This window comes from Corvus moneduloides, chromosome 11 (genome assembly GCF_009650955.1).
Source record: "Corvus moneduloides isolate bCorMon1 chromosome 11, bCorMon1.pri, whole genome shotgun sequence".
NCBI classification, from domain to species: Eukaryota; Metazoa; Chordata; class Aves; order Passeriformes; family Corvidae; genus Corvus; species Corvus moneduloides.
In genome coordinates this window covers 9,699,495-9,717,651 of record NC_045486.1, presented here as the reverse complement: position 1 = coordinate 9,717,651, position 18,157 = coordinate 9,699,495, and the positions used below count along the sequence as shown (strand labels likewise).

The following is an 18,157-nucleotide window of genomic DNA, read 5'->3' as shown; positions in this document are numbered from 1 at the left end:
TGACTGGCCTGGATCAGCCTGCTCTTTCCATAATTATGAAGTATAATAATTAGAGAAGCAGTATTCCAAATAATACACTTTATTGGAGCTCAGGATTTATAGAAAGACAGTATGAGCAGCTCTAGTAATGGGAAGGTAAATTCTGCAGACTGGAGATGGCATCAGCTTTGTCTGCATCTTCATTAGGCAGGAATATTCCAGTACTGAGCAAATCAAGAGCTATTTTAATTGTCAAAACAGATGTGCTTTCTAATACACTTTCTGATCGAAGAGAAGAACTTGTTCCTAAAAATGCAGGATCGTAATTTCACTGTGGATTTTTCAGTGAAGTTGGTTGGTTTGGGTTTTTTTGAAGGCACTGTATGGTTATAACACACTGAGAGAGGGTTCACAGTGTGGTGGCATTTTTTTTTTCTCAATCATCATGTAGTAGATTTAGAAAAAGAATAAGAAAGCCAAATGCGAGAGTTTTGATGCTGTCAAGACACTTGATAGAAAGGATAGAAAACAGTGAACCCTGGACCATTCCTGACTAGATTGTCTCACAGCAGCGGGTACCACTCAGCGCTGTTGGCATCTGTCTAATTGCAAATGGCTGGCTGAGAATCTTTCCTACTTGTTGTAACTGTAAGTAAGCAACTGATTACTGATTATTAATTCTGATTAGTCATTACTGATGCTTCATAAATGTACTGCTGCACAAAGAACAAGAGGAAATGCATGCCCTTCACTTGGAACACGGTCTTCATAATTTCGACAGTGTGTTATGCAGAAGTGGCTTCAAATACGTCTCGTAGGCTGGGCTCATCTGTTCAGAAAGAGAATGTGGAAGGGAATTAATGGCAATTAAGACGGGAAAGGCTGTAATTTTTTTCTTAAGAACAATCTCTGAAATACAGAAAGCTACACTATTAAAAAAAACCCCAACCAACAAACCACCAGCTACTTCAACTATATGAAAGATCTTTTCCCCTATATGTGCTGTTCTTCATAACCAGCACACCATACTCATCCCAAAGGGGACAGCATACTATTTAACCTCAGAAAATATGCTTGGAGTTGAATGTTTGCTGAAGGCAAATTTTGTGTTCAGCTGTAGCATTTCAAAGGGATACTGATTACCACAGTAAAAATCTCACTCAAGGCCAAATGAGTTTCAAACAGAGCAATACATGTTTACATCACACATAATTTTACATTACTCCACAGTATGGATGAATTGAGAAAGCAAAGTGCTAAAGACCATGAAGGATCAAATTGCCTTGTTTAACACTTACACTCTTTCTGATTAAACATATTATTAAAACTCCCAAGTTTTGCACTAGTAAAAGTATCAGTGTATAGAAAATACCCTGCCTTTAGTGCTGTTCCATAATAAGTAAATACACTTTTATTTTAGCTTATTCTGTACAATGTGATACAAATCCGTGAAACAAAGAGGAATTAAAAGCTCTTGTCTCGCATCTATATTGCTTTTGTTAGAAGAGAAGCAGTTTCTGGTCTGGCTGCTGGGGAAGCTGCCCAGCTCTAGTTCATCCCTACCTGGTTGGTGGGTGACTTCTGAGCCCACTGGTAGAGCCGCTGGTAAACCTGCCCATCATAGCTGCCCAGTGCAGAGTTCAGGGTCTTGTCTGTGAAGTCAAAAGCATCCACCAGTGGAACAGCGTCCTTCCTACGGAGCACAGGAGTCACATTCCTGTTACTGAGAGGGTACTGCTTTGCAAGATGGGAAAATAAAGATAAACTTGAAAGTCATTTGCCCAGGTTTCTCCTGGAAAGCTTGTGCCAGTTGTCCTCCTTGTCTTTACTGGAGGGGAAAATCCTGCTTCTTTTAATTCCTCAGAGGCATCTCTAGGTGACCCTGCCTTGGCAGGGAAATTGGACTAGATGATCTCCAGAGGTGCCTTTCAACTCTAACAATTTTGTGATTCTGTGATGTTCTACTAATGCCCTGAGCTGTCTGCAGTGCCAAGCGGGTGTTTGCAGGGTCTTGTAATCACCTGGGCTCCATCCCTAATTCAGGACTCAATCTCATGTCAGATGTTTTCTCAGTAGTCTCTGCCAGTTTGTTATTTTGCTTTTTGTCTTTCATTTTTCTTAAGCTGTATGTGTTTGTCTTATAAAATGGAGTAAGGTTCCTACTAGACTGCTGTGAAGTTGCTTTGGTGATCCCCAACCTTCATCTACCTTTCAGTATTTCTGTTACCTCATCACGAGGTGTTGAGGTCTTCTGTTCATGTCTGTAAGAGCAAAACAACCCTGACCCATCCAAGGGCTCATCTAGCCCAGGGGCCAGTCTGACAGCATGGAGAGGCACAGCACAGGCAGCATCTCCTAAGCAGGAGATGGTTTCTTTTTCCTCATCTTCCCATCACCTTGGGTATAGAAGCTGTGCTGGCTGTACCTCACACCGGAGGTACCAGGATGCAAAGTGGTTTGCTCAAATGTTGGCATTTGCATCTTCCAGTTCCTTTTGGGGAAGAGCTGTCTGAGGGTTTGGGAAAGGCTGGGATTTTGCTACAGACCAGGAAGTGGTTGTATCCTTTCTACTAACTGTAAATATGTAAATACTCCATTCTTGAATCCTGTTAACAAGGCATGGACTAACACAGAAATTGCAAGGAATTCCAAAGACAGTGTGTTAGGCTTTTGAAAATATTATGTTAAACTTATCACTTAATTCAGATTCTGCTGTCAGTTCTGAAAACCCTTGCTATTTGGCTCAGCTCTGTTCAGCTCTTGCTTAATAGCGTGTTCTTGTTTCTCTCCAGGTGGCTTAGGTAGAATTTTACATACAGTAGCAACTCCTGTGCACCATAAGTTATTATGTCCTAAACAAACAGCACTGAGTAGTGAAAACGGAACCCTTTGTCAAAAAGCCTCTATGGGTGTTGTGGTAAGTGAAAACCTTAACATAATTCAGAATTCAGAGAGTTGGTGATAAATGGTGTTGAGCAGATGCATCTGAAGTAGCTGTAGGCAGGATTGTTTGGGTACCAATTGCAGCTCAGCCATGGCAACAGACTAGGCTGTATTAGCTGTGGCTTAAGCAGATTTTGCAATGTGTGATGGGTTGCTGTGGCTCCCTCCTGCCAGTGTGCTCTGACTACATATTTTCCTGCTTTCACTCTACTGCAGATGGTAGAAAGTGTTCATGACTTCTTCATTTATAATTTAAGATTTCATGTTACAGAACTTTAGCGATTGCAGAGGAGCTGGACACTTGGGTCTATTTTGCCATTGAAACAAGCTCTGAGTAGATGTTTCAATCAATTTCTAGTGCTGCCAGGCAATGAAAATAAAAACTGAATGAGGTGAATTGACTGTGGAGATGTTGCCATAGGTACAGCAGCACCCTTTTATATCTATCACGGGGATAAACTGCATAGCTGTGTGTGTACTGCCAAAGTAGCTCACCGAATGACAGCCAGGAGGTCCAGGTAGGATGCTGTGACCATGTCCATTTGAGCTGGAGATGTGTATCCATCGTGCAAGAAGGCTCCTGTATTTGAGAAGATCCCATGTAGTGCAAAGAGGTCACAGAGATGTTTCATAATCTTCTGGATGCCAGCCTTGGTCTCGAGTTTTTCCACAGTTTCTGCAAAGTTTTTCACTGCAATGTAGTGGCAGTGAGCCTGGAAAACAAATACGATCAACAGTGAATGCACCTCAAAACACTTTTAGTAGGCCAAGTGACTCAAGTGTTCTTGCAAAGAATGTAAAACCTTTTCATTTCCCTGGCACTTCTCCAGTCTGTATCCTTTGTTTGCTGGGTGACCAGGCCTTTTGCATTCCTGGCTTACAGCAACAGCAGAAGACAGAATGTATAAACAGTCAACACTGTGGTATTTGTAAACTCCAGAAAACTGCTTCAGAAATCATGGTAGTACTTATTCTAAATACTTCTGATGAATTTCCCTAAGAGTTTATGTGAAGGGAACACATTGGAATGTGCTGTGTTCTAAGTGAATGTTGGTTGTACATCAACAGGAGAAAACTTCTGTTGAAGACCTTAGACTCACGGTACTTTGGGATCAGTGTCTATGAGACTTCAGCTCCAGAAACACCATTGTCACAGAAGAACAGCCAAATTTACCTCCCACTTTTGTGGTTTTAAGTAAACTGGTAATTTCTGGGTCAGACACCAGTAGAATGTCTGACCCAAAAATGACAGAAATATTAGCTGAGGTGCAGAGCAGATGAATTAGGCTGACTCCACCTGTCTTTGGAGTGACTCTTGCTACGTTGACACTGCGGTGGGTGGTTGGTGGTGCTGGGGTCTGTGTGGGTTCACTCCCCCACTGCACAGTTCCCCTCCAGCTGTAGGTGTAAGCATGGCACACCTGCACTGCAGCTCTTCCTGCTGGCACGGTGAAGCAGCAGAGGTGGAGGCCAGTGTGAACTGCAGAACCTGCCTGAGAAGCTGAGTGGCCCTGAGTGGCTACTCAAGCAATTAACCTGTGTGGAGTCTGCCCAGTGTCTGAGCCACTCAGCTGAGAGCTGGCAGGCATCAGTTCATAGAGTTGCCATGCCAGATGTGTGGGTCAATCTCCAGGGAAGGTATGGAATAAGAAGTAAATAGAGAATTGCCCCAAGAAGGCAGCAGTATATAAAAATTTGAAAGCTATGGGGAAAATTCAAGGGGTTTGGGTGACTTTTTCCTGTCCCTGAAATATTTACGAAACTTTGGGGGCGTGGATCCCATTTTCTGAAGAGTCTAGCAGCAGCACTGACAATACCACAGCCAGCCCTCTGCATATGTTAGGCTCTTCAGAAACAGTTAATGATGTTAAAATAAGTTATGGACCTGTTTCAAAATCTTCTTTTCCTCAAGGAAGGAAGGAAGGAAGGAACGGAGGGAGGAAGGCCTTCACCATAACTGTAGAGGAATTGCACTTAATTGCATATTAAAAAAAGAATTTTGGTTTTTGGAGATACAGAACTATCAACAGATTTAGTTTTCATTGATATTTAGGGCTTTTATCCCCTTGTTTTCTTTTCTGCTTAACTCTAATTCACCCTTGTTTTAGGGAACAAATGCTGCCGTCCCAAAGGTACTTCAGCTGAAAGCATCTCTTATTAATTTGATTTGTTTTATCTTTCAGCAGTAGTTAACATTGCACTTATCACTGGTTTTCACTCTTTTCCCTGCAGTTATCTTTCCAGCAGATGGAAGAAATACCAGGCATGTTTCACCCTTTGCTGTGACTCCATCAGCTTTCAGTGGAGTGGCTTTGGGAAGACTTCTCTGGGAGCCAGAAATGCTGGATTCTTATAAAAAGATGAGTGTTGGCTGGAGATGGTGAGTTTTTGTTGCAGGATATGGGAGGTCTGATTCTGCCAGTAGTAGCAGCGTAACTGTGAATGTATTTTTTCTCCCTTTCATTTCTCCTAGTCTTTTTCTACCTGGCCTATACAGGCAGCAAATTTTTCAGATCTGCAATTGCTTCTTACTACAACTTTTCCACCATGCAGACCACAGTGACAATCTTTGTGGTGTCTCTTAGATGTCAACAGGAAACAATAAACAGCACTGAGGTTTTAAGCTAATCATGCCATTTCTGTTGCATATTGTTTCATAATGACCAACATCAGATATGCAGATAAATTCTGCTAACCTTTGCAGCCTGCACCAGCTGCACTGTGCACTGGTTCCACGCATCGTGCTTGTTGACTCCAGACTGAATCAAGTCCTGTAGCTTTTCTGCTGTGCTGCTTGTGAGCCTGGAAAATTGAAAAAGCATGAAGTATATTGTATGTGAATGTAGCATCCCACATGCATGAATTTGCACTTGGGAGTGATGTGTGACTGAATGGCAGACTGGAATTTCTGACATCTGAAGTTATCTACACTCAGTATGAGTGAACTTAGATTATGCAAAATCTAAGTATAAATTGTGAGAAGAATGCAGACCACCCTTGTACTGAAGGATTTCTGCCTTCTCAGCTTCCAGAGTAGTTTACCAGGGGTTTGGCTGAGCTTTTCTTGGGTTGTGTGTGTGTAAGGAGAGTTTGTAAAACAAACAGTAATACTGGACAGCTGTTCCATTACGTTTCTCCTTTTCTACACAGGGATTCAAATCCTGTTCCCATTGATACTGAAGCTTTTGGATAGTGGCTGTTTTTACACTGGTTTCAATGACAGCAGTGTTGTCCTTTTACCTGATTTGCAGAGGTGACACCTATACAGCCCATAACTGTGTACATAATTCTGAGACCACTCATGGTACCATTTTAATTTGTGTTGAGTTGCTGAATGTGTAGTTGAAAGGCTACAGACAGAATGAGAGGCTCTGTTCTTGCTATGGTTTAAACTGAAAACAAACATCACTTTCTCAGGTATGTGAAATTTTAACATTCTATATAGAATTGCTCAGCATCCAATAAAGATTTTACTGGATGGCAACTCAGTGATGTGGTCTGGGATTTATTTTAATAGTGCCATCAACTTTGTGAAATGTAGTCGTTTGGTAGCACATGGCTTAAAAACTTCTGAGTGTGAAAGCCTCATACTGAACATCTGACATGGCTGTTAATCCTGTGTAGCCTTCCTTTTCTTTTTCAGGAACAGATGGTGCCAATCCTTGTTTAACTTACGTTATGTCCCTTTAAAGCAAGGAAAAAGCTGTGCTCTTAACACATTTCTGATGTCAAAGAGAGAAATCCTGTCTCCCGTCCTGTGTACTGACCTGACTGCCACGTGTTGATAGGCCTCAGTGTAAATATCTGGACTGAGAAAATCCAACTTGTTCTTGGCTGGACACTTCCCGTGTTTCACTGCAGCCAGGTAAGTGACAGATGGTGGCACAGGCTGGCCAGCACTGGCTGCCATGAAGCACTTAATCAGGAACCTGGGAAGAGGGTAACAGTCAGAGCAGGGTATGGTGGTGATCTCCTCACAGCAAACAGTCATGCAAAAAGTAAATGGGCTCAGGTGAGCAGCAGCAAGGTGTGACCCATCCCTTCAGTGGCCCAGAATGAACAAGTAATGACCTTTTGTTTTGCATGTTACTCACAATAACCTGACCTGTGGTGGGTCTCAGGGGTGGCCTGTCTGCCTTATTTAATACTACTGCAATCCATAATGGTAGTTTTTTCAGCAGAAACTTGCTGTGGCTATTAGCAGTCTCAGCAGTGTAGTGATTAGATACATTATCAACTCTACAACCTGAGTCTCAATGCTCTGGAGCTTTAATGGTGATTTGGTCTTCACCTCTGTGATCCCCAACACACAGTCACATTATGTTAACACATGAGACCCTTGGAGAGAATTTACAAGGAGCATTCCCCACTCCCTTAGTTTTTTGGTACCTGTGCTATGAGCTAGACTGACCAGGTCTGGAATTAAAAGGGTACAGCATTTTTCTTGACCTTGCTGTTGATCTTGCAAAAAGCAGTAATGAGTGCAGAAATGTCTGCATGCAGCATAGAGCTATGTGATGGCTCTGACCCTGGGAAGTGCCCCGATTTTCTCCTTCTAGTAAAAACATACATTATTAAAAGTTCAAGCAGCTGTAGTTTCTTTATCCAGTATTTCATCTACTCTTGATAATCATCAGTCTGCGTGTTTGGAGGAAAGTGATGTTCTTGAAGCATGACTCATCCACTTTCAGTATCCAACAACTTTGCTTTCTCTGAATTGACCTCATTTTACCAATATTGTGTTACATCGTACCATTGTTACATTGGTTGCTTAAAAAATTAACCACAAAACTTTCACAGCAACACCTTTGCTGTGCTACCAGGCAAAGAGGAAATGAGGTTATGCAGAACAGCACCTGCAGACATCCCCAAACCAAAACCAGAAGAGATAATCCAGTTCCCATACACTTCCATGCTTGTTAGACTGAAGACATGAATAGTTTATGTCCTGAGCTGTATTTTTAGAAGGTGCTGTGTGAAAGGAGTAGCTGGTTTTACTGGTTTTGCAGAAGTGGTAAAGGCTGAATAAATGAGGGGGCAGGCTTTTAGATTAACATATTTGAATTGTTACCTGGCAGCTTGCAGGAGCAAAATGGTGTTTTCTCCTTCATAAATACAAGAGGCAAGTATTTTGGTATACAAGGAAGGAAGTCCACTCAGCAGGGAGTAGCCATGGCCCCCACAGGCCCGGAGACAGATCTCCACTCCTGCAGTGCAGTGCTGAGTGATCACAGCTTTAAAACCTGAAGATAATGCATGTAGCTATTAAAAATGAGAGGGAAAAGCAGAGTGTTACTGGTGGAATCCTCAGAATAAGTTCATTTTTTAAAATTTTGTGCAGTGTCTAGGCATGAAATCCCTGTCAAGTCTCCCCCTGCATGGTGGTAGCACCCAGTTCTCTGAGCCTGGCTTTTGGTGTCTGCCTGGAATGCTGCACACACTCCTGCTAGGCACACTGTGGTCAGTTTATACATTTTTGGGTTTCTCTCAGCCAGTTCTGGGTTTGGCCACCTTTGTTCAGAGTGTGTTTTCATTTCAAGCACCCAATTGCAAAATATTCTGTTCTGTCTAAAAAGTCGCATTTTTGGTTTTGGCTCAGAAGTATGCGCGTGTGCATTGTAGATGGAGTTGTGTAATAACACTTTGTGCCACCAGCTACTTGGAACGAGGCTTTCAGCCAATGGGCATGCCTTTCAAGGACTTTTCACTCTGCAATGGTTCCCAAACCAAAAAGTTTGGGGTGGTAGAGCGAATGCTGTTGCTGACTGGTTGTGGACCTGGGACACGTCATTTGAGCTCTTAGTGCTTCCTCCTCTACTTCTCTAGTGGTGAAGGGAATGCTTGTCCAGTTTGCTGAAATACTTTAACATTTAGAGATGAAAAGTGCTGAATGAGCTAATCCTGCTGCAGCTCACCTCTGGCAGCATGTCAAAGTTCTTCTTCTGGATCTCTATGTATCCCCTGTTCAATAGCTCCTGCAGGTAGTCATTGATGAAATGAAAGGCATAGGCTGCTGCCAGCTGGGGCAGCAGTTTCTCTTGCTGAGTCTGGTAGTCAAGGATTTTTGCTTCTTGTTCCCTGTTGGAAGACAGCTGATGAAGCAGGGAAAGTGTGGACATGGTCACAACTACTGTTACTTTACCTGCTGCAGAACGAAATGGCATTTTTCATTACCAAGAAGCAGTGTGTGAACAGGACTGAGCTGACAGTGTGGCAGCAAATCTGCCCAGCTTGCTGAGCTATTGGAGAAACAAACCCAGAAGAGCCTAACAGTGTAGAAAAGGGACTGTGTGGTCAGTCAGTACAGAGGGGAACAGGCACTGCAGGAGAGGAAGAGAATGAAGCCTTCAAGGACAGCAAGTTGTTAGGTGTTCCAGGAAAGGCAGTGGCATTGCACCCTGATAAACTTTGGCTTTTCAAATGGAGTCTTTGTGGCCCGGTGCATAGAAATGTTTCCCTGAAAATATTTGACTCTGAATTATTTGAAGTCTTCTGAGCTTTTGTTGGATGTTCTTTATCACTTCTGCTGTGGTTGGTACATTTAGGGCTTCAATTGATGGAATTGGTTATTACAATAGTTCAGCTGCTGTGCTTTTCTGTTTGGTTTGTGTTTGAACAAAACCATGTTTTCACTAGAATCTTTCTGCTTTTGAAAGGAGATTTAAATGGAAATCTTTGTAATCCATTCAAATCAATGTATCTCTTTAAAAATAATGGGGATTCAACCCTGAATACAATTCAGTGATTAAAGTGTGGATATTGGATTTCTGGATGTTGGAAGGTACTTTAATGTTGCATCCACTAGTAAAACTCTATGGAATAAGAATTCAGCAACTTGTTCACTTTGTATGGATTCTGCTGAGTTATGGGATTACAGGGGACAGCCAGTTATAAAGAAATAAGGTCTGTGTGAGCCACTGACCTATTAAAAGTATGAAACTTATCTTGGAAAGAACTGTAAACATTCTCTTGTACTTTGACTGAAGCTCATTAATGTAAATAATGGGGAAGCGTGTTTATCATGGCCTGTCTGGGCCAGGAAATCAGCCAGTGATGGGCTGAAAGATAAGATGAAGAGAAGAAATACAAACTGGTGTGGGGGAACACAGTGTACAGTCCCCTTCCCACGGGGATGCATGGTATTACCCAGGCTTTAGCTTGGACTGCCGGCGAACCACGGAGTACCGGATGGCGATGGTGCAAGCCTTCATTAGGGGTGTCAGAACCTCGTCTGAAATGAGGGAAATGCGCACTGTTGTCATTGTGAAATAATTAATCTTCTGTGACCCCTGTCTTACATAGGTGCCATCTGGTCGAACCTAGAGTAGAGAGAAGCTGTCAGATGCTGCCTTCTTCAGTACTACTGTGGTTGTGTAATCACTATGCACGGAATAAAATGGACATAAAAATCCTTCACTGAATGCAAACAATGCTTTTATGTGTGATAGGTGAAAGATACCCATTTGAAGAGACAAATTCTTACTGTTTCTGGCAGAGGTGGGTTCTGCCTGCCCTATGATCCCCAGCTTCTGAATGTGGAATTCTTGACACTGACTTTCATTTAGGATTCAGGTACATTCTGCCCTTGATAAAACCTCAGAGACTTGCTGACACTCAAAGGAAACCTTTTGTCCTGAATTTAGACAGGTCCCTGTTGTCTCTCTGGCTGTGGAATGAGAGTCTGATGGCGAGTTTGTGATGTGAGTCCACACATACCTCACAAAACTTGCTCAGCATGTTCTCCCTGGGGATGTGCACATTCTTCAGCAGGAGGTAGCCATTGTCAATGTGCTCAAAATTCATTTTGGGACCGATGTCTCCTGCAGTTACGCCTGCAGCAGGAGAAAACATAGCCTGCTTACTTCCACTTGAACTGTTTGCTCCCCATTTTGTGTCAAGATGGAGACCTCAAAAGAAGGGCACAATCAGCTCTGCTTCTTCCCCAGCATAGGTGATCTTGCCCAAGGGATGAAACAAGCATTCGAATGCCTAGTGGTAGTTTGTTGCCATGATCCATGGACAGACGGATCTGTGCTGGCTGGGGTCAGAACTGAGGTATTAATGCTGAGGTGCTCAGAGCAGCCCAGGATTCTGATTATGACAAGGGCTTGGTCTGGATATGGCTGAGGATATGTTAAATTTCCCTTCAGATCAAAAGGCTGGGCTTAATGATAACTACACCTTGGGTATCTGTCTTGGCTTGGCTTGGCTTGTTTTGGCAATTATATTATCTCCCTGGGCCCAATGTTTTAGAAAACATTTAAGGGCAAAACAGGCAGAGCACCTGCACAAGTGATGCAGTGTCTGGGGTCGTTTACCTGGGCAGAGTGAATGGTCCTGAAGGCTGCGTATCTGCACGATGAAGGGATGGATGCCATAGCACTTCCCATGAACATACAGCTGAGCAAAGACCACTGTGTGGGTTGCTGATCTTCCCACTGTGAGAAGAAAAACAGCCCCATTCCCTTAAGATAAGATAGAGCACAAACACTGTTCAGAGAGGTCAGTACTAATTATGTGTTGGGTCAGCACAGGTGTGCACTGGAAACGTAAATCAGCTCGCTCTTAGCTCTCACAAGTTGCACCATCATTCTGCCTCTGTTGCTGCCCATGAGCCTTGGATTAACAGTTTTGTAACAGAATATGAGAAAAAATAAACAGTTTTGAGCTAATGTAATGCTGAGAGTGGGAAGTGCTGTGGCTGTTGCAGTGACTCCAGTTAGTTTCTGTGAAATATCTTCCTGAAGGGAGCCAAGATTTTCACACTTTGGTTGTCTGAGTATTATTTACAAAGAAGATTTATTCCTGCAGAGGCAAGAGCTTTCCTGAGTGAAGTTCTTCAGCCTGCAACCCAAGGGGTTTTTGTAGATGATGGTGGCTCCCTTGTGGCCTTTGAACTTAGAAAATCCCCTTTCTCTTACTTGCTTGTCCATATGTGTCTCTCTTATCGAAGTCTTCTGCTAGCACCTGGGCCCTCAAACACAGAGCTTAACCAGGGTAGATGGAGTAACTGAAGGAGGCAAAACCCAAAATACTTTGGTGGTACTTACTGTCTCCAGGCCACCACTTCATGGCAGAGATCTTTGGCGTGTTCAGTATAAACTCCTGAGTAGCAGTATCAAAAACTGCTGTTGTTTCCAAACCCTGAAGATAAGTGCCTTTAAAAGAAGAAATTTGAAAAAGATCTATGTATGTATGTATCTATGTACCTATCTCCTGGTATACCACAGGGATGGAGAGAGTGAAGGATCCCTGGAAGCTGGCTGTGAGTATTATCAGGCTTTTGTGGTTTACCCTTCTGATGAGAACCATGAATGAGAACCCAACCACCCCAGTCCCAGTCAAGGATGGACAGTTTGGAGTCAAATTCCCATGGGAATTTGGGCTGCAGCCTTGTGTCATACAGAAATGCTGTTTTTCCTGCAACCTTACCGTGTCCCAGTTCAGTCTGGGCGTAGCTTCCAATGAGCTTGTGCTGGGTGGCGAGAGGAATCCACTTGGCAATTTGTTTGTCAGAGCCCAGCACTGAAATACTTCTCATGAAGACACGGTGAAGGAGGAACGCAACATCTCCTGCCAGTGCTCTGCAGAGAAGGCACAAGGGGCGTTTCTAAGGGGATGAAGTTCCAGGCATGTGATGAATGAAGCAGTGGCACTGCAGCGGTCACCAGACAGTACCACCTGCTGCCTTTTGATTTCTGCCTTGTCATACCTTGCCCAGCACCCAGCATCAGCACAGCATCGCAGGAAAAATGCCCTTCCAAGCTGCTTTTGTTTCTTCTTTCATAACAGAGTTTGCTTATGTGTTGCTCGCTCATTATTTCACTTGGTCTTGGAGGAATTATCTGTTCTGAGTAGCAGATGCTGAGCTAAAAGCACAGTCCAGCTCCAAAGCTCCTGAGACTCTGTGAGCATTTTGTATTTTTATTTACTTCATAGGCTTTAATTTAAGTCAGATTTTCAGGCTGAACTAAAAAGAAAAAACAAAGCAGCACCCTCCTTGAGAAACCCCAAACCCTAGCAAATCAACTGTGGGGCATATTAGACTGAATTACACAGGTAGGTATCTGGGACCTGGATTTCCTGAACATTCCCATTCTGGAGAAATACCATGGTATGTTGGGTTTGTTGCTGTACTTTTTGCTGTTTGTTTGCTGCCCATTGCTGTTAGTGAACAATACTGGGGTTCAGAGAGATTTGGCCTGAATTGAGATGTTTTCTTGTGGAAAAATTCAAATACATCCAAGTAACCCCTGGTTGTCTGGTCAGGTCCTTTGCCATCACCATCTGCATACATCCTAAAATGCACTATTCCAGAAGCTGTGTATGGGAACTTGGATACAGTGATTTCCATGGCACAAATGAGAAATTTATTTAAGCTTTTTTTGTGTGTGAGAAATAATAAGAAAACATGAGGAATATGATTATATCCCTTTTCCTGGGATTCCTCAGAACATGACTGAATCACCTCACAGATACAGGTACGTGTACAAGTAAGTGGCTGTGCTGTTCTCAGTAGCTCAGTGGCTGTTAGCATTGCTTTACTGCAGTGCTCTAGAGAGCATCTCCTTTCACATAGATACCTTCTATTGTTAACAAATTACTCTGACCTTTCTTTTATACTAGCCCTGAGAGAGAATTAATCATGCTGAAAGAGTGTGGGGGGGGAAATATGAACAAAGACGTTAAAGGGAAATTGCTTTGATTAACAGAAAATGACTTAATGAATCCTTGGCAGCCTGGCCAGAAATAACGTTCCTTTAGCTGCTATTTGAAAAGCTGGATTTTAAATTGTGTGAGTGATTCACTGTGCTGGGCACTGGGAGCCAGGATTCTGTCATAAGAGCTTGGTGCTCACCTGGTCTTTCATCAGGCAAGAGCTGCCCTGCCAGACAGTTCTGCTCCAAATCCAGCAAATGGGACAGCACAGGGCTGGCCCTGACGCAGCCCTTGGCATTAGGGGGCCTGATAAAAGCACACCTGGGTGGGAGAAAGGGTGGATTTTTTTTGTTCTGAGGGAGCAGTGGGAGCTGCTTTTTAATGGAAATATAATGGTCAGGTCCAAGAGCTCTTCATGGTACATTTCACCCTTCATTAGTTCCACTCGCTGTAGGCAGTCAAAAGCTCAGCATAAAAAATTATCATCTTTCGTATGATGGGGACAACTTTTTAGCAGGGCCTGTTACCATAGGGGAAACAGTAATGGTTTTAAACTACAAGAAGGTACATTTAGACTAGACATAATGAAGAACTCATTTTCAATGAGCATGGTGAAACAGTGGCACAGGTTGCCTGGAGAGCTGGTGGATGTCCCCTCCCTGCAAACATTCCAGGTCAGGCTGCATGGGGCTCCAAGCAACCTGATGTAGTTGAAGATGTCCTTGCTCATTGCAGAAAGCTAGACTAGATGACCTTTAAATGTCCTTTCCAACCCAAACTGTGCTATGAGTCTATGAAACGCCAAAAAGTGGCTCTGAGTGTCGGCAGTGCTGTGTAAGGGACAGGCATTACCCTTCTGAGTGACACTGCTGAACTTGGACCTTCCTACTGGGTATGTGACCCCACCAAACACAGTGTGCCCTGAGCAACAGCCAGCCAGGAATTGATTTAACAAAGGGGGAAAGGAGGGGCAAGCAACTGAAATGTAGAGCTCAACCCCACACAAAGTGTTAAGGAAACTTTTAAAGGAAAGGAATGTGAAAATATTTTATCCTCATTTACCTACACTCACTAAGGTGAGTTTTTTCTTTTTTGTTTTCTTTTTTCCCTTAATAAAATATGTGTTTTCTAAATACATAAAATGTAATCTTTAATTTATTTAGATGTCAGTAATGTAACTGAAACAGCACCACTTCCAGTTCTGGTTATACATTTAAAAATGTCTAAGGGGTGGTATGAGAGCTGCAGCACAAGTAAGGAGGTTGCTGAAGTGGAAATACCATATTGTGGCTGTGAACTGCTGTGATCTATCATGCTGTACCCATGTGCTGCTCTCTGAGAAGCTCCTGGTCATGTACCACCATTTTCCCTTTTCCCAAGTGTGCTGCTAAAGTAAAAACCTGCAGTACATTTTTATCCAAACCTATTTTGTCAGCTGTTGGCCTTTCCCAGCCTTTGCTGAAGCTGATTCTTGTTTGGAATACAAAGCTTTTAACAAAAAATTAGTTGTACATTAAAAAAAAAAAAAAAAAGAAATCACCTGTAAATGTACTTATATTCAGGTCCATTCTCAGTCCATCCCATCTCATGCATCTTTTTCTGGAGATGAACAGCCTTCCTGACTGCTGATTCGTACCTCTCATTCTGGGTCTGGAAATACTGGTTTTCTCTGCTAAATACAGGGTCGGATTCAATAGCTTCCACTGCAAAGCAACACAGAACAGTTGTTTCTCCGGGGGCTGGGAAAGTGCAGGCAGTGCCTCGAGCCATGCTCGGGAGGAGCAGGCAGGACTGGACTCATGGATACTGAGGTTGTGATTTTTAGGGTGCCTGCAGGCAGGTTTTGTTTTGCCAGTTCTGGCTCCCATGGCTGTCACATATAACTCTGCAAAGCTGTGGTTTTGGGGAGGCAGGAGGGGAACGGAGTGGGCCTGAGAGAGGGGTCTGTTCAGTGGAAATGGTGACCCTGCAGGGTAAGGCACCGTCCCTGGTCAGGGTGGGAGAGGTGACTTCTGGCAGAAGATACCAAGAATCCTCCAATTGCTGTGGGGGCAGTAAGGGCTGTGGTGAGCTGCATTAGCCAGAGGGTGGCTTATGGCCGGAGCCTGCTGGGTGTCTGACTCGGGATGTTACCAGCCCATTGCACTGCTGCAAAACAACACAGAGTCACTACTTCTGTGTCAGCCTGAACACTCCCCTTGTCCATTTTGCCGTAAAACCTTGAATCTATTCATGTGGAAGGTTACACTGAACTCCAGTGGCACTGTGAAAGGGGTGATCCCAGTGGCTGTGCTGTTTTCCTTTGCTAAGTGTGTAACATGGATGCAGTTACAAAGACAACAGGGAGGGTTTTTTTCCTCTGTTTCTTCCGAGCATACAGTCATTTTTTGGCACACCCATCATGAGTGAGAGCAGCTCAACCTGGTTGAGTCAACCCACGCAAGAAATTCCCCACCTGGCTGAGCCCAATGTGCCAAGGAGGGAAGCTGGCTGTGGTTCACATGTGATGTGCATTTCTGCACAGCAGCACCAGCCCCTGCACGCATTTCCCTCGCACACAGATGCTCGATCCTCAGTTCTTATATTCCAGTTTAACCAGTCTTGACAGAGACAGGGAATGGGAGCAGGGAGGGGGAAAAGCTTCAGACAGCAGGCGTGGTTGCGGAGGAGTTGTACTGATTTACATGAAGAGAAGACTCCAGCTCCACACTCCCACTCTTTAAAGAGATGGATAACAAGCAAATGCCCAGGAGCACATACCCCACCGTGCTGCAAACGAGGAGCAGAGCAGCAGGACACAGGCATGGCCTGTGCCAGCCCCCACCAGGGCCTCGTGAGGCCACTCACCCACTGCCCTCCGTATCCGCGTCTGCTCCGTGCCGCCATCCAGCAGGGCCGTGAGCTTCTCCACGCTGAAGGAGGCTGTTTGCCTCTCGCTGGCAAGGTCGGGGTTCACGCTGCCAAGCACTGAGCCCTGTGGGTACTTGCTGGTCTCCAGCAGAGCCATCCCGGAGGCTGCGCTGCTCTAGAAAGGAATGGGGCTCCTCTGACACTGGCACCCGTCAGTGGATGCCTGATGGAGATGTTGGCACAGTGAGGGGTGGTTTTGGTAGGCTGGCCAGTATTCATACAACCCTGCACAAGGGTTTCATGAATATTTAGGCACTATGCTGTCCTCATTGCAATGGATAATCAAGATTTATGGCACTTTAAAGAACTCAAACAGCAGGTTTTATGATGTATTTTAAAACATGAAATATTTTTCTTTTCCCCAGGCTGTCCCCAATATTCTGTGAAAAGTTCATGCTGGGATATCCCACAACTACGTGTTAATGTTTAAGAGAGTTTCTGGCCCAGGGCTCACAGGCACTGGTGGCTCTGCCTGTGTTGCCTCTGTCCTTGGGGCTCAGCTTTACATTAACCCCTAAGCCCGTGTTAGTGAGATTTGTCACAGGACACTAGTAAAAACAAAAGCTGTGGTGAGTAGAAAATAAATCAGCTTTTTCCCTTGAAGGGAAAAAGGCTGCTCCCTTTCCAAACATCAGATTACTTTAAGAAATAGAAACTCTGGAAACCACTGCAAATGTGTTATCAATTCCTGCTTTTTCTGATATTCAGGCCTTTAATCCAAGGTGTCTTGCTGGAGAGAGAAAAGCCTCGGGGGCACGCGGCGGGCACACAGGGTTGGGGTAACCCGCCGCTGCCCTTGAGGCGTCACGGGGAGCGCGGGGCTGGGCGCCGGGGACGCCTCGGCCTCAGCTTCCTCTTCCGCGAGGCTGCGTGAGGAAAACGCGGTTCCCTTCTCTCCGTGCAAACGCAGCCCCCCACGTACCTCGTCTCCGGCGTCCTCCGTGGAGCCGTCCGGCTGCTGCCTCCCTGCCCGGGCCGCGGCTCCCGGGCCCTGTCCCCGGAGGCGGCGCCGCGGGCCGCGGGAGTTCCTGCGAGCGCTGACCTCTGCTGGCAGGAAAATCCCTCAGCTCCCGGCGCTCAGAAGGCTCTCCGCTTCAAAACAGGACTTTCTGATCCCGCTTCAAAACAGGACTTTCTGATCCCGCTTCAAAACAGGACTTTCTGATCCCGCTTCAGGCAGCTGGCGCGTTGGAGATTGCACTTCCAGCTCCGTCACCAAAGTGACACCCTGCCCTTCTTCTGGATGTTTTTAATTTTGGTTTATTGTTTTCGTAGCCTGCTCCGGGTAGAGAGCAGCACCCTTCGGGCTGGCGCTGCCCCTTGCCTGGGGGTCTGACGTGCTCAGGGTTTTCCCAGCTCTGTCATAGCACTGCCCTCGGCCCTGACCGCAGCTTGGGGTGCAGGTCTGCAATGCGGGGCTGTGCCGGGGGGCGAGGGAGCCTGACACGGGGCATGAGCTGCCCTCATCTCCGGCGGTCCTGAATCTGTCCCTGCTGGTGCCCCGTGGGCAGGAGATGGGAGCTCACACCCCCCACACCCTGCTCACCCCAGCTACAGCAGGATGAGCCTGACGGGAGAGGAATCCAGCAGAGGATTCCCCCTGCCCACAGCTCATCGATGGGTCTGTGCTGCCGCTGCAGACCTACGGTGGAAACTGCTTTGTCAG

General features: G+C 45.0%; 2 protein-coding genes across 6 annotated transcripts in view; one reads left to right on the top strand and one right to left on the bottom strand.

The window, feature by feature from the left end:
- The window catches only part of PXK (PX domain containing serine/threonine kinase like), a 57,512-nt gene extending 49,347 nt beyond the window's left edge, over positions 1-8,165 (top strand). For 2 of the 4 annotated variants that reach the window (XR_004242275.1, XR_004242272.1), the window contains exons 20-21: positions 2,772-2,896; positions 5,155-8,165. The gene's annotated coding sequence lies outside the window, so the exon portion shown is untranslated. The remainder of the gene's footprint in view (positions 1-2,771; positions 2,897-5,154) is intronic. The other 2 variants (XR_004242274.1, XR_004242273.1) reach the window with 1 other exon arrangement.
- ACOX2 (acyl-CoA oxidase 2) lies at positions 64-17,519 on the bottom strand. Of its 2 annotated transcripts, none has more exons than XM_032120458.1 (15): positions 17,414-17,519; positions 16,429-16,606; positions 15,122-15,284; positions 12,355-12,506; positions 11,973-12,080; positions 11,241-11,360; positions 10,639-10,754; positions 10,069-10,241; positions 8,838-9,000; positions 7,994-8,184; positions 6,690-6,851; positions 5,619-5,724; positions 3,418-3,635; positions 1,543-1,672; positions 64-808 (listed from the first exon to the last, which is right to left on the bottom strand). In XM_032120458.1, exons 2-15 carry the CDS (start codon positions 16,586-16,588, stop codon positions 746-748), a joined length of 2,025 nt encoding a protein of 674 aa, XP_031976349.1. In that variant the 5' UTR covers positions 16,589-16,606; positions 17,414-17,519; the 3' UTR covers positions 64-745. The 2 variants fall into 2 exon arrangements, with proteins under 2 accessions (XP_031976349.1, XP_031976348.1); XM_032120457.1 differs by having other exon boundaries at positions 16,429-16,654; positions 17,414-17,518.
- Positions 17,520-18,157: the final 638 nt, after the last annotated feature.

Coding starts and splice junctions, on each gene's coding strand:
- ACOX2 (XM_032120458.1), bottom strand. CDS start 16,588: ATGGCTCTGCTGGAGACCAGCAAGTACCCACAGGGCTCAGTGCTTGGC. Junction 11,361..11,972: donor GAAGTGGTGGCCTGGAGACA/GTAAGTACCACC, acceptor TTCTTCTCACAG/TGGGAAGATCAGCAACCCAC. Junction 809..1,542: donor AGAAGTCACCCACCAACCAG/GTAGGGATGAAC, acceptor CTTTCTGAACAG/ATGAGCCCAGCCTACGAGAC.